The sequence below is a fragment of the Cryptococcus neoformans genome, chromosome 8 (genome assembly GCF_000149385.1).
Source record: "Cryptococcus neoformans var. neoformans B-3501A chromosome 8, whole genome shotgun sequence".
Lineage (NCBI taxonomy): Eukaryota > Fungi > Basidiomycota > Tremellomycetes > Tremellales > Cryptococcaceae > Cryptococcus > Cryptococcus deneoformans.
Window position 1 is genome coordinate 115,178 of NC_009184.1, and position 13,173 is coordinate 128,350.

Below are 13,173 nucleotides of genomic sequence, written 5' to 3' on the forward strand. Positions count from 1 at the left end.
GGCATACCAGCCAAACAAGCAGAAATCAGCATGAGAAGGTTTACCGGACAACCAGAGAGGCTCTCCTTTCTCTTTTTTGTAGCCCAATAGAGTCTCGATGACATTTAATCGGGTACGGGCGGCAGCGAGCTGGGCGTTGAGATTGCTGGGATCGGAGAATTTGGATTTATGCGCTTCGAAGCGAGAAAGGTCGTCTCCGAACTTGGACTTGATAAAGTAGTTTTTAGAAGGTTCGTCAAAGTGCTCAAAGATCTAGTAAACTGAGGGATTGGCTCATGATCTTGGGAGAGATGTAAGTGATGATGGTTACATACGGCAGGAGCGATCAGAGGTCGGAATTCATTGGCAAGAGTAGTGTTGCTCCAGATCTCAACGAACTTGGCAAACTCCTTGCCAACTTGTCCGCCGAAGACAGACTTCTCAGCAGATCCATGCTCGGCTTCAAGCTATGAGATTCTATTAGCACTTGTCCCAGCTCCCAAGGCGATATGTGACACACGTATTCAGCAATTTTCCAAGAGTCGGTAATGACAAGACCTTCGTCGTCAACGATAGTGGGGACGGTCACCGCAGAATTCTTGGTAGTTTCGACGAGTTCTCCTCGGATTTGAGGGAAAGTCTTCCCCTCAGCTTTGACTTCCTGGTCAAAGTAGCTGATATAGAGTCAGCACTTGCAATCACTCTGCAGGTGAGAGGGTAGACTTACGCTAAATCAAGTTTGGTTTTCCAAACGTGAGGAGAGATGACTCGGCCATCAGGATGCTCCGCCTTGCCAATAAGTTGGTAAAGAGTGTATTTGGCCATTTTGGATCGCTTTTACAAGTGGTTGGGTGATGAGACGGCAAGAGCTTATTACTCATTCAGAAATATAAGTAATGGGCGATGGGGACCCGAGCCAAGCTATTTAGTCGCTTATATACATATTCACCATATTGTGTGCTTGCTGGCTGCTGAATGCTGATCAACTAGCGATAAGCCGCAAACGCCTTATCAGCTTGATTCCACATCTACGGGAGATGGAGCCTCTCCGGCGGGCAAAAGACAGAATATATAAAAAAGATAATGATGTGATTTCGACGTGCTTTCAATGCGTTGCAAACTCCGCTGCAGTTATATGTCCCTCGTCGGTTAGCCGAAGTCTTCGGTATTATGTAATCCTTCGGACGCCCTGTGATGATAGAACGATGGAACCCACTGAGATCAGGACATCCCCATCGGATATTTTTGAGTCTTGCTGCGCTGCCAGGAGGGAAAAGGTTGTCATCAGCCATCCGTCAATCATCCTCTTTCTATCTGTTCTGCCCAACGTTTTTTGTCCATCGCCTGACCATCTTGTTCAAAACCCTTGGACCATCATAGTAGAGCTGGCAAGCGCACAGTATATCAGGATGACCACCTTGCCCCAGCTCCCCTGCATGGCTTCACAAAGGCATGAGCAAACAATCTTTGACGATAATAACCAAATGAACGATTTCCGTCATCCATCAAATCTTGAGAGCGGCGGCGGAAACATGAGACGTTTAAACCAGTTTCTTGATTGAGACACGTCGCACTTATAACGCACAGCAGAAGAGAGATCTAAAGGACAGCAGCCCTCCAGGTTTTACAGTCGTCAAGAGCTCGTTCTTGGATTCCTCTGTGTGTGTGATCGAGAGCAATCGATACTCCACCAGGGAATAACGTGACAGTGTAAGTGGTATTTGGCACTGCCGGGTGGATCCCAAACTACTCCGATGTTTTGTATCTCCCTTTTCTCGGTCTCAACCAGATATTACCCTTCTGCAGTTATACAGTGTACGACAGGGCATCAATCTGGTATCTGGTGCCTCCCCTTTACACGTGGCTCAACGGTGGCCATTTACATAATTATATCAGCAAGAGACTATTCAAGGAGCCCAGCAACCGAAATGCACGTCCTTGAATGCGCACTTGGAGCTGAGCAATAAAGGATTGTCTTTCCGCGACACACGCAATGCAGGGTCTCGACACTCGATCAAAGGAATGCTGTTTTATCTTCGGATGGGTGTATGGTGATAAACGAGCAAGCAGGCAGCAGGCAGAGGCTCTTCTTTCACCCTCAGGTCTTCAACACCGTCTCTTGTGGCTTTCTTCGATCCTTTGCATTTCTCATCCCACTTTTCATTATCTATACAAGTCTTGCCCTAGCTGGCCTAGACTTGTCTCTATCAAGAAGCACTAGGGACGCCCGACAACATTCTTTACACATTACGCTCTTTCTAAGCGCTGCAAAAGGACGAGCTTCGAACTTTGCATATATGAGTCCTATCTTGCTTATCACGATAACTCTTTCTTAAAAGATTAAGGACACTGCCTGGCGTAATGTTCTCGTCTACCACTCCTCTTTTCGTCGCCGCGATGGCTCTCGCTCTTCCTGCTACGGCCGGAACTATTTTTACCAAGTCCAACGCTGCGATGACTTTGTACGCCTTTTCTTCTACTGTCAGTAGCTTGTTCACAGCTGATCAGAAACCGTCCAGCTATTATGACGTTTCCGAAGGCACCTCTAGTTCAGAGGCTTGCGGTTCCTCGGCCGATGATCCCGTTCAATCTGGTTGGGCTACAAGTTCTGGTATCAATGGGGGTATTCCATACTGCGAAAGGAGCCGTGGCTACTCCCTGAAAGAGATCGATACCAATAACATTGTCGGTACGTTCTGGACCTTTATAATCTAATGCCGATTGCTAAGTGATGGGAAAGCCTTCAACTCGGCTTTAGTTGCGGCTAATCCAGCTAAATGGTGTGGCCGGGAGGTTAAGATTTACAACGCCGATGGTGGTGAATTCGCATACAGCGGAGGTAGTCTCTATATATGGGATGGCTGTGATGCTTGCTCTAGCTCCGACTCAGGTATTCTTGACCTTTCTGGTGTGTCCTCTCTCAAGCCCCCTCCGACGTGTCACCCTACTAACATATGGCAGCTCCCACATTTGTGGAACTCAAGGGCGGTACTTGTGCCGGTAACAACCCTACAGGCTTGACCTACGAAGTCTTGGATAACTACATAGTTAATCCCTCTGTCGGCCTTGGGTCTGGTTACTCTGAAGAGGTAGGCAGTGATGACATGGGCGTAGGTTCTACCACCGCCGCAGCCTCTGGCTCTGCCGTAGCTGTTACTTCTGCCTCTCGTCCCGTCGTCACATCTGCTCAATCCGAAGTTGTGATTTCTGCCCAGCAAACAGCCACCGCCACCGCCATTCTCAGTCTCCAATACTCATACTCCTCTGTGGTTCAAGGCACTGACATCAGCCCTTTTTCTACGGATGAGATCGCCCTAGTGGCTGTGGAGACGGATGCTAATAGCGCGGGAAGCAGTGCCCTTGATGCAGTAGAGACGTCCGCAGCTGCTACCTCAACAGGTACGGCATGTGGGGATAGTACCTGTGCGTTTGGTGCTTGGCAATGTTCAGGCTTAGAGCTGCAGATCTGCAACTATCTCACGATCGATTCACTTGGTGAATTATTTTATCTTTACCCGCTTGGAAGGCAAGATACTGATAAATATGTGTTACCTTAGGCTGGGAGACGATTGAAACCTGTGGCGCAACTTGTTTGATTACGAATAGCGGTTCTGTCGATTGCGAGTAATTTATATCCTCACGAACACCAGTTGTTTGATCTCTTTTTTACTCCATCTTCTCAGCGATTTGCAAGTCATCTATCTTTTCTTATTATCAATGGTATGTATTTCGCTTGAAGCGAAACAGGTTGAGGGAGTGTATTCCAAGGAGAGAGTGAAAGAGAGTTAACAACAAACCTATCCCTTAATCTGACCGTTCGTGCTTAGGCGATGAAAAGCAAGGGATGTTCCATCAACAGCGATCATGCGTCGGCTAGAGATGGCTAACTAATTAATAGAAAAATGCGAAGGTTCTAGCATGAACACATCTGCTACGTTCGTATCCCGAGGCGTAGCGTCATCAGGTCGAGCTATGTAAAAGGGTAAAAAGGACACCTCCAATACAAGGGAAACCATGAAAGGATGAGCATTGATGCAATCGCAGTAGATCCCCGAGAGCTCACTTAGAACCTCCTTATATATCAGCTATTATTGGTAGGCCTCAATATGAGCTTACTTGGCTGGCTAGATCCTGCTGCTTGTCGATCCCACCTCGTTTCGTCCTTCAGCTTTCCTTGATTGTCGACTAACAAATTCGCCAGGCGCGATGCCCACGCTCTTTACCGTCTTGACGATTCTCAACTCCCTTTTGGCCTTGGGAGTCGAGGCATATGAAGTTTTATATGAACTTCAGGGGGCCACTGGGACTGTGTAAGTCTAACTGACGAACAAAGATAGGCTAAGGCTGCTGATACTCCATTTTCTTTACTTCTTCAGATACTATGACTATGGTTGGGAAAATGTAAGCTCCTCGGTTTCTTCTTTCCGGGTGGATCTATCTCTTTTAGCCATCCGTGCTGATTATTGCTCGGAAAAAAGACTGGGGACCAATGCGCAGCTCGTTTTGGTGCTGGTTGGGCTTCAGACCAGACAGCTTACCCAGGCTGTGAACAAAATGGGCCCACGCAGACAGACTTGAAGACAAATAGGATAGTTGGTAAGCGTCTCTTGGCTCTCCTTATTTGTCAACCTTTTGACGAAGTGGTCGGTTGATTCAAGGCTGACTCTACTAGCCATGAACCAAACATGGATGGAGGGCGACAAGAGTGCATGGTGTGGTAAAGAAGTTAAGGTATTCAAGGAGGATGGAACTGAGCTTGTTTACGATGAGCCGCTCGTCCTCTGGGACACCTGTGCGGAATGCGCCATTCATGTGAAGATTGACTTCGGTGGTGAGTAGGTTCGGCAGAAATAAGATAAAAAAACTCACTCGTGGGACTAGTTGGTCCTTACGTTTTACTGGACTCGGAGGACTGCGGCACTACGGCCATGAACCCAACTGGGCTCACCGTCCAGGTCGTCGACAACCAAATTTGGGCGCCTGCTCCGGGGTCTGATTCTTACTCCCCAACATCTGCGTCCACACTGTATACAGGAGGGCTGTACAATTTCCCTAGCTCTGGCACATTGTCCAAACCTTGGGGTGCTACTATCAGTGGAGACGCAGCGGGAGATCCAGTAGTAATTGCAACAGCCGACGGTCAAGGAGTCGCTCCCACTGGAGGGGATATTGAAGATGTTAGTGTCACAGCGACCGCTACAGGGCTTGCGAAATCAGCAACAGGAGCAGCTACCAGTGCTGGGATGTCAAGCGCGAAAATCACTTCTCAGCCAGAGGCTACATCTGATCTTTCCACGTCTTCTACCCCAATAACGTCAGCTTGGTTTGCGTCAGACGAAGTTTCCGTTACTGCCATCATCACATCCGCCGCCGCTGCTGTTCTGTCCGTCACTTCTGCTGCTCTTGACCAGACTTCGGATGTTGTTGCTTTGCAAAGCGTGTCGTCCACCGAATCGATCACTTGTACGGATAACGAAGGTACCGGATACAATGCGGGGGATCATATATGTGAAGGTAACCAGCTAATGATTTGTGCCAACACTCAATCAGGATCGAGCGCCGTCAGTAAGTGCAGATGCTGTCGGATGATTGAAGGTACAAATAACTGCTGATGATTTTGATAGACTGGGTGGTCCAGAATACATGTCCCAGTCGATGTTTAGTTTGCGATACTACTATTGTCTGCAATTGACAGTAACATCATTTAACGGAAATACTATATATTGCATAAAACAGATGAACTTCGAAATGCACATACTTTTGTCAGCTGTGCTCTCCGAATACTTTTACTTGGTACTAGCCTGTAAAACATGCTCATATGGATGTCTGGGTGCCAGGCTAACCATGACTCCTTGAGGGTCAATAGCCTACCTTTGTATATAATAGCCCTTTCATCGCAAGGGTCAAAAGGACATATGATATGCTCAAACGCGGAGCAAATAGCAAAGGATCCAAAACGCAAGGGATTAGATGAATTCAGTTAACATACATAAGCAATTATGTGCCCGTCTCTTGATAAGCATTATACATAGTTGTATAATCAACCAATGTAGGCACAGCAGCAAGTGTTGAGAGGACTAAACTACAGTTTATAGGGATGCAATAAATGTGAAATTTAAAAATGATCGGTCGATTATATCAGTTGGTTTAGATAGTGGAGCTAATAATTAAAAAGTTATTACTCCAAGGTCGGCGGTTCGATCCCGTCATCGATCATTTTTTTAATTATATTTTTTTCCTCTTCGATCGCTCCAGTTGCCATCATATCATGTATACTTCCAGTTCGATCGGTGTCAGGTTTGTTCGTTGCCGCTTTGGGAAAGTATTTTGCTTATGCTATACTGCGACAACAGTTTCGATTGTATGCTATTGCTATCCGAAATATGTACAGTTCCCTCCGTCCCTCCTCTGGATATCTATCTTCTACTAGCAGCTTCTTGCGACTTTGCAACTTTCAGGTTAATCGTACAAGCGGGGTGCCTTCAAGTAGTAAGAAAGCCATCTTCTCAATTATTCCGCAGTCATCTGCGCTGGTATATGCTGCAGCCTTTCACTGCATCGTTCTTTGAGGGGTCAATCGAGAGGCGTAAAAAAGGGATGACGAGGAAAAAGTTGCGTAAAAGAGCAGGAAAGAAGGAGAATATGAGAATTGGGTAAAAAAGCAGCAAGGAAGGAGAACATATGGCCGCCGGGCGCGGGCGCCTTATTTTAATGGCGACTAACTGCAACTGCATGTTATGGCATATGGCGTTGGGACCTGACCACGCACCGCTCCCCCTCCTGTGCATGTTGCTACCCACTGCCCTCCTCCCTCGTCGGCAGCCATTTTTTTCGGCCATCCCTGTTGTTCGCCGTCTGCCGCACCTGCCTTTTAACTATGTAACACCTCTTGTTCCTAGCTAGATATGGGATCTGAGACCGTAAAAAGCTAAAAAATTGTCGACCTTTTGCATCAATCACCATCAGTCATATCGAAAACCGGCCGAGATCAAGGACGGAAAGGCAAGGGGCGACAACCGGATTCCCTTGCAGCATGCCATGATCATTGGCCTTCTTATGTGCTTTGTGTGCTCTGTACGGCACGAACGACATGTGAAGAAGGATGCCGGAGTTCTGGATAATTGTCATTGGGCGTCGTCGGGTTGATGATGGTTGACGGTGGTGCGCAATGATCAGTGATTCGATCGTCGTCTGTGCTTCGAGCTGTTGTGCTTTGTGACATGCTGTGTGGTCGTGGAAGAGCCCAGCATTAATATGGGTATCAGCAACTTCTTCCAGTTCATTTATGCAATCCCATTTTGCCCTGCCACCCATGAGATTATACAGTACAAGAGAAACCCGCCAACGCATGGTATACTCTGTCCGAGGCCAAAAATGGAACACAGGCAAAAATTAAAAGAAGTAATCTGTTTCGCCGGATGCCGCCTGTGGGGCAATTTTGAAGAAGAAGCGTTACTTAGCGTTAGCTGAGCCATGTGCGTGTCTAGACCAAATCTCATTCACCTTCGTCTTCAATTACTGTCCATTTATTTTGACATCCACCTTCCAGCAACACACCCGAGTCAGCATCAGGAGATCAGTGTTCAGTCACGTCCCGACACGCAGGAGAGAGTGGCTACCCAGGGGAATAGCACGCAGAACCCTTGCCTGGTAAGTCGTCGCCGTTATCCGCGTCCTACACGTCTTGGCCACCGCTTGCACAGGAAGGATCTTTCAATTATTGGAGCACAACTTTGATAATCCTGGCGGCGCATGTGTCATTTACTGCATACAATTTTGTCTACTTACTCGGCGTCGCGTCCGTCACTGGCCAGACCTCCCGTTCTTGTCATGTCGCATAAAGTCGCGTCGAGGCCATTCGCCCACTAGCTGCTCTTTGGCTTCTCGTGAAAACGAAACGAATCATCGCTGATACAAAAATTATGCAGACCCACAAAATAGACAGTTATCAATTACACATCTTCTAAATCCCAATCTCTGGACCACTTCAATCCATCCTTTGTCAGCACCCTCTGTTCCCCACATCTCTTCTCATTACTCCACCCCATTCATACCCGTCTTTCTTTCCATCTCTCTACCGTCTTCAATCCAATTCACAATGGGCGGCTGTATGTCTACTCCAGAAGCCCCTAAGAAGACCGCAGAGACCAAGCAAGTCCCTTCAACCTCTACCTCTTCCCGCCCACCACAAGCCTCAACATCAGCTACAGCCACAGCTGCTGGTGCTGGTACATCAGCCGCCAATGGGACAGCAAACGGTATAAAGGGCGACACAACAGCAACAAATAGGGTAGGAACGAGTGGGGGACAGGGGCTAGCAGCTGCTTTGGCATCTACAGAACCACCAGGAGCACAGGATTCAAAAGGGAATAAAGATAGGAGTAATCAAATAGACAGGCAACTGGAAGATGACCAGAAGAAGTTTAGAAAGGAGTGTAAGATTCTACTGCTAGGTGAGCATTCTTCTCCATGGCGAAGAAGTGTGCTGACGGGCCTCTGAAGGATCCGGTGAATCTGGAAAATCTACAATCGTCAAACAGATGAAGATTATCCACCAAAATGGTTACTCTAAAGACGAACTGCTCTCTTTCAGAGGAGTCATCTATAAAAACGTCCTTGACTCTGCCCAGGCGTTGATTATGGCTATGAGAAAGATTGGTGTGGACCCTGAAGACGCCAACAACAGAGTATGTTATACATCTTTCACCCTCGTTGACCATTACTTACCATGACATAGTCATATGCCGATCGTATCCTTGAATACCGCATGGATGCCGGTCTCGATGCTGTAATCCCCTCAGAAATCCTGTACAACATCGAATCACTCTGGCACGATCCTGTCATTCCCTCTGTCATGGATCGTAGCTCAGAGTTCTACCTTATGGACTCTGCAACTTACTTTTTCGCCAACATCAGAAAGATCGCAGGGCCCGATTATGTGCCTGATGAAGCCGATGTTCTGAGAGCGAGGACGAAGACGACTGGTATTAGTGAGACGCGATTTAACATGGGACAGTTGAGCATTCACATGTTCGATGTGGGTGGACAGAGAAGCGAGAGGAAGAAGTGGATTCATTGTGAGTAATCTTTTATCGATTCTATGAGACGACATTTACACAGATCTAGGTTTCGAGGCGGTCACTTCTATTATCTTCTGTGTTGCATTGTCAGAGTACGATCAAGTATTGCTGGAAGAGTCAGGGCAGGTGAGTGTGCTGGCATTTGTTAGGATATATGCTGATTCCTTTTCAGAACCGAATGCAAGAATCGCTGGTTCTCTTCGAGTCTGTGATTAACTCAAGATGGTTCCTGCGAACATCCGTCATCCTCTTCCTCAATAAGATAGACTTGTTCAAGCAAAAATTACCAAAAGTCCCGCTTGTACAGTATTTCCCTGAATACACCGGTATGTTCTCTTTCCTTGGTGAGAGTTTGTATATGACTGATTATGGATCTAGGCGGAGCGGATATCAACAAGGCTGCCAAGTATATCTTGTGGAGATTCACCCAGACCAATCGAGCGAGGTTATCAGTGTATCCCCATCTCACCCAAGCGACTGATACGTCAAACGTACGTCTGCCGTATCACCTTCCTCGTGTAACAACATATCCAGTTTCTGATAACCCTTTTCCAGATTCGATTGGTATTTGCAGCTGTTAAAGAAACTATCCTCCAGAACGCTCTACGCGACTCTGGTATCTTATAATGACCCAAAGTAAAAGATTAAAAGAGCAACGCCCACATGGCCAATTCCCAAACGATTCTCCAAGTACAAATGTAGTTATATTTAGCAGACTTTGAATCATAATCACTTACATACTTGCCCTTACCTTTATCTCTTCCCTTGCCTTTCTTGAAAGAGTTTTTTTCTACTATCTTTTTTCAGTTTCTCTGTCAACACGTATGTCGTATGTTCGCTGCTCGTACTCGTCCATGCTATGTACTTGTCATTCTTGTCCGTCTTATAAAGTGTCGCGTAATTTCTTAATGCTCTTATCCCCTTTTGTCTCCTGTTTGACTGCTGGCGGATGGCAAGGAGCTCGTTGAGGATGCAAATAGCGAAGACATGAGGACGTGGTGGAACGAAGAAATGGAGGTCAACAACAAATCTTCGCCCGAATGTCCGCCCGGGGCAATGGTTACTTTCTATATACAATTCTAATCGATTATTGGTCATCCTACCTGCGTCCTGCAGTCTAGAGTCCAGCTTGAGAAGAAAATAGCAAAAAGCGCCGCATGCTCTCTCCCTATACTCATCTCTGCAGCCGTATACAAGTAACTTCCTATTAATTACGTAGTATCTAGTAATTGTGCTCCTCGGAGTAGTAAGGGAGCTCAGGAAAAAGGAGCTCGCGTCATCCAGATATGGCTTTGAAGATTGGTGGAGTAAGCAACAAAGGAGGCATTTTGCGCCGGATGGATTGGCCGGGGCCGCCGAGAGCTCGGAGCTCAGTCAGCAGAAAGAATTGACACACAATCCCAGCTCACTATCGCGTTTTCTTGTCCTGCATCTTCTGTGTCGACGAATAGGAGAAAAGATATGGGGCATGGCAATTAATAACAGGCACCAAACAAGCAGGCTTGCATGTTGTGTACATGAAACCTCGGCAAAAATGACGTGTTCGGAGGATATTCATACTATGAATATAGGAGCAGATTTTCTCTCCCGGTGGGTGCCCGATACATGGATTTACCGACAGCTGAGCATAAAATTTCGAATCCACCTGTGTTACTTATTAATTATTCAGCAAGAGACGCTTGGATAGAATTCCCCGTTGACCATAACTTTTATTTTCCTTTTACCTTTTCATCTCTGTACATCAGCTAAACGTCTACCGTTGTCCCAGTGGCATCTGCTCGCACGATCAGTCTGCATCCAGCGACAGCCTCCTTTGAGAAACAAAAAAGAAGCGTCGGGTGGAAGATAAACCCGTTCCTGCGCCCTCGCGCCTTATCGCCCATCAAATTGGATCAAGCCGCCGGCTTCTAGCTTCTTGCCTTGCCGCGCCTTTTCGTCCCCCCACCCGTTCATCACTATTTCCATCTCGCTCTTCCGTTTATCATATTCTAACTCAAGAAACATACTTGCCTAGCGCCCCAGAGGCTCCAGAATCGCTCTCAAAAGTCACCGAAGCCTTGCCGGCGGCCGACTGATAAGCCTCGGTTAAATACGATAAACTACCGCGACGTTAATTTCGAATTTCGCGTCTTGCTTGCGCATCAAAAGCGATCTTTTCCGCATTCATTACAATCCCGAACCCACTGGCATCATCTCTTCATCTACAACTTCACTCGTCTACTGCAAACCTACTCCACATGACAATTCGCCGACTTCTTACTTCTCTTGCGGCCCACCAGCCTTCGGGTTCTCAGTCTGCTTCGCGACTTATCCCTCCTTACTCTCATGTCTACTCCGCTACAGCCCCTTCAACCCTTCGTCCCCCTTACTCTTACTCTGCCTCTCCAGCACAAGGTTTGCCTCTTGGTGCTCATGAAGTAAGGGGTCGCTCTCTCAAGGCCAAGGTCAAGTACGAGATTTACCACCGTGAAGGCAAGGTCGATGGATGGAGTGCTTGGGCAGAGAACGTGCTTGGCAATGAAGAACAGAGAAGGGAAGTGGAAGCTGCTTGGGTCGACATTCTTGCTGGATTGGAAAGCATCAAGTCTTCGGGAGTGAGTCAGCTCTCAATGGAGTTTACCATTCCATATGTAGCTAACGCCAATAGCAGAACCAAATCCCCCAAATCGCTTTCCACTCTTTGGCAGGTCATCTCGCATCTGAGTCTACGGTCGATGCCATCCGTAATGTTGGTGCTGTAGTCATCCGCGATGTCGTCCCTGACGCCGAAGCTATCGGATGGGCTCGAGAGATCTTGCAGGCGATCAATGACGCTGGTGAACGAGGTGAGTCCCTTTCCATTTGTTGCGTCCGTTCCTTCGTCTCCGTTTCTCCCTGCTTCCGTTCCTTGATCGGTAAGGCGTCCGAAGCCTCTGGATAGCGTGGCATTTTAGGTTTCATACTTCCTCTTTGTCCGGACTGGAGAATACCACAATGCCGCCTCCAGTTGGGTACTTTGGATACTGCTACTGAAGGTTATGTCGTTGTCGCCCTCTAATTTTTTGCTCTAATGGAAAGATGCGATAATCGAGGCCACATGCTGACACCATTTCATAGGCATATACTGGAATCCCGCTCTTATCGCTGCCAGAGCCAACACTTCAGTCCTATCTGCCAACGCCCAGCTCGCACGTTCGCTTCTAGGTCAGGAAGTTTACATTCAAGCCGAAACCGTCCGTGAAGGTATTGCTCCCTTCCGCACCACCCCCTCTCCTTACAACCCTTGGTCTTGCCCTCGAGCTCTACTTGCTCACCTTACTCTTACCCCTACCATGTCCTCTCCTACCGGTGCTGCTCCCCAGCCAACCCGCTTACCACCCTCCGTTCACGCTGCCACTTACACCCTCCTCCGCCCTCTCTTCCGCCCGCTCAAGTCCAAGATTGCATTTTACGACTCCTCCTCTTACCTCGACCCTGCCAATTGGGTTCTTGACCCTACCATCTCTCACCGCCCTTCGCCGGCACCTGACTTCCCTCATTTGGCGGGCACAGAGGTCGTTCTTCCCGAGCTCTTGCCGGGTGACGTCTTGTTCCACCACACTGCACTGCCATTTTCCACCCAGCCTGTTGGACAGATATTCCTCCCCATCAATCCGGTGGAAAAGAAGGGCAACGAAGCGTGGATCGCGAGACAACGCGAGGCGTTTGAGAAGGGTGTTCCTCCTCCTGGGGCGAGCGAGGTAGGGGATGATTTGTGTGTGGTAGAATCCAAGGGCAAGAGGTCCGACATTAGTAGTCGGGCTGGTAGGGAAGCCATGGGTTACGGGTACTAGGAGACTGTGCCGGTCGACAGATCAGTCAATCTGGGGAACTGAATAAAAGATCTTGGGTAAACTAGAATCGGTTATAGAGAATAGTTAGTCACTTACAACAGGTAAACGGAAAAAGAGCTATACACTAGTTGTATATAGTATGTGTTTCGAAAGGGTTATCTCAACAACAATTGTATCGAAAAGTTTTTGTGTGGTTCGGTTCGTATTCGTCTATGTCGTTCGGGTTTTATATACTTGCTATGAATGTTTTGTCTGTGCAGCGAAATCAAAAAGAAACTTGGTACATATAAAATTCGATCATA

At 47.6% G+C, this 13,173-nt stretch overlaps 5 protein-coding genes and 1 non-coding gene across 6 annotated transcripts in view; 5 read left to right on the plus strand and 1 right to left on the minus strand.

Moving 5' to 3' along the window:
* CNBH0460 (hypothetical protein) overlaps positions 1–804 on the minus strand; it is a gene marked incomplete at both ends in the record, with an annotated part of 927 nt that extends 123 nt beyond the window's left edge. The window contains 4 exons of the mRNA XM_768906.1: positions 1–252; positions 315–446; positions 500–653; positions 707–804. The exon at positions 1–252 is cut by the window's left edge and continues 123 nt beyond it. Of these exons, the coding sequence (XP_773999.1) occupies positions 1–252; positions 315–446; positions 500–653; positions 707–804 (636 nt within the window). The remainder of the gene's footprint in view (positions 253–314; positions 447–499; positions 654–706) is intronic.
* A 1,536-nt stretch (positions 805–2,340) lies between these two features.
* CNBH0470 (hypothetical protein) lies at positions 2,341–3,607 on the plus strand (the record flags this gene model as incomplete). Its single annotated transcript, XM_768907.1, has 4 exons — positions 2,341–2,668; positions 2,720–2,887; positions 2,941–3,474; positions 3,537–3,607. 4 exons carry the CDS (start codon positions 2,341–2,343, stop codon positions 3,605–3,607), a joined length of 1,101 nt encoding a protein of 366 aa, XP_774000.1.
* A 578-nt stretch (positions 3,608–4,185) lies between these two features.
* On the plus strand, positions 4,186–5,671 carry CNBH0480 (hypothetical protein; the record flags this gene model as incomplete). The annotated part of the gene is made up of 6 exons (XM_768908.1): positions 4,186–4,289; positions 4,356–4,380; positions 4,458–4,575; positions 4,652–4,810; positions 4,861–5,544; positions 5,604–5,671. The coding sequence occupies 6 exons, from the start codon at positions 4,186–4,188 to the stop codon at positions 5,669–5,671; spliced, it is 1,158 nt and encodes a 385-aa protein (XP_774001.1).
* A 435-nt stretch (positions 5,672–6,106) lies between these two features.
* Positions 6,107–6,195, plus strand: CNBHt040. The gene is given in 2 exon segments: positions 6,107–6,146; positions 6,159–6,195. It is a non-coding gene; the product is annotated as a tRNA-Ile (tRNA).
* Positions 6,196–8,077: 1,882 nt separating this feature from the next.
* CNBH0490 (hypothetical protein) lies at positions 8,078–9,686 on the plus strand (the record flags this gene model as incomplete). Its single annotated transcript, XM_768909.1, has 7 exons — positions 8,078–8,432; positions 8,482–8,666; positions 8,717–9,056; positions 9,106–9,185; positions 9,232–9,385; positions 9,438–9,550; positions 9,615–9,686. 7 exons carry the CDS (start codon positions 8,078–8,080, stop codon positions 9,684–9,686), a joined length of 1,299 nt encoding a protein of 432 aa, XP_774002.1.
* A 1,610-nt stretch (positions 9,687–11,296) lies between these two features.
* Positions 11,297–12,871, plus strand: CNBH0500 (hypothetical protein; the record flags this gene model as incomplete). Its single annotated transcript, XM_768910.1, has 3 exons — positions 11,297–11,653; positions 11,710–11,884; positions 12,156–12,871. The coding sequence occupies 3 exons, from the start codon at positions 11,297–11,299 to the stop codon at positions 12,869–12,871; spliced, it is 1,248 nt and encodes a 415-aa protein (XP_774003.1).
* Between the last annotated feature and the right edge of the window lie 302 nt (positions 12,872–13,173).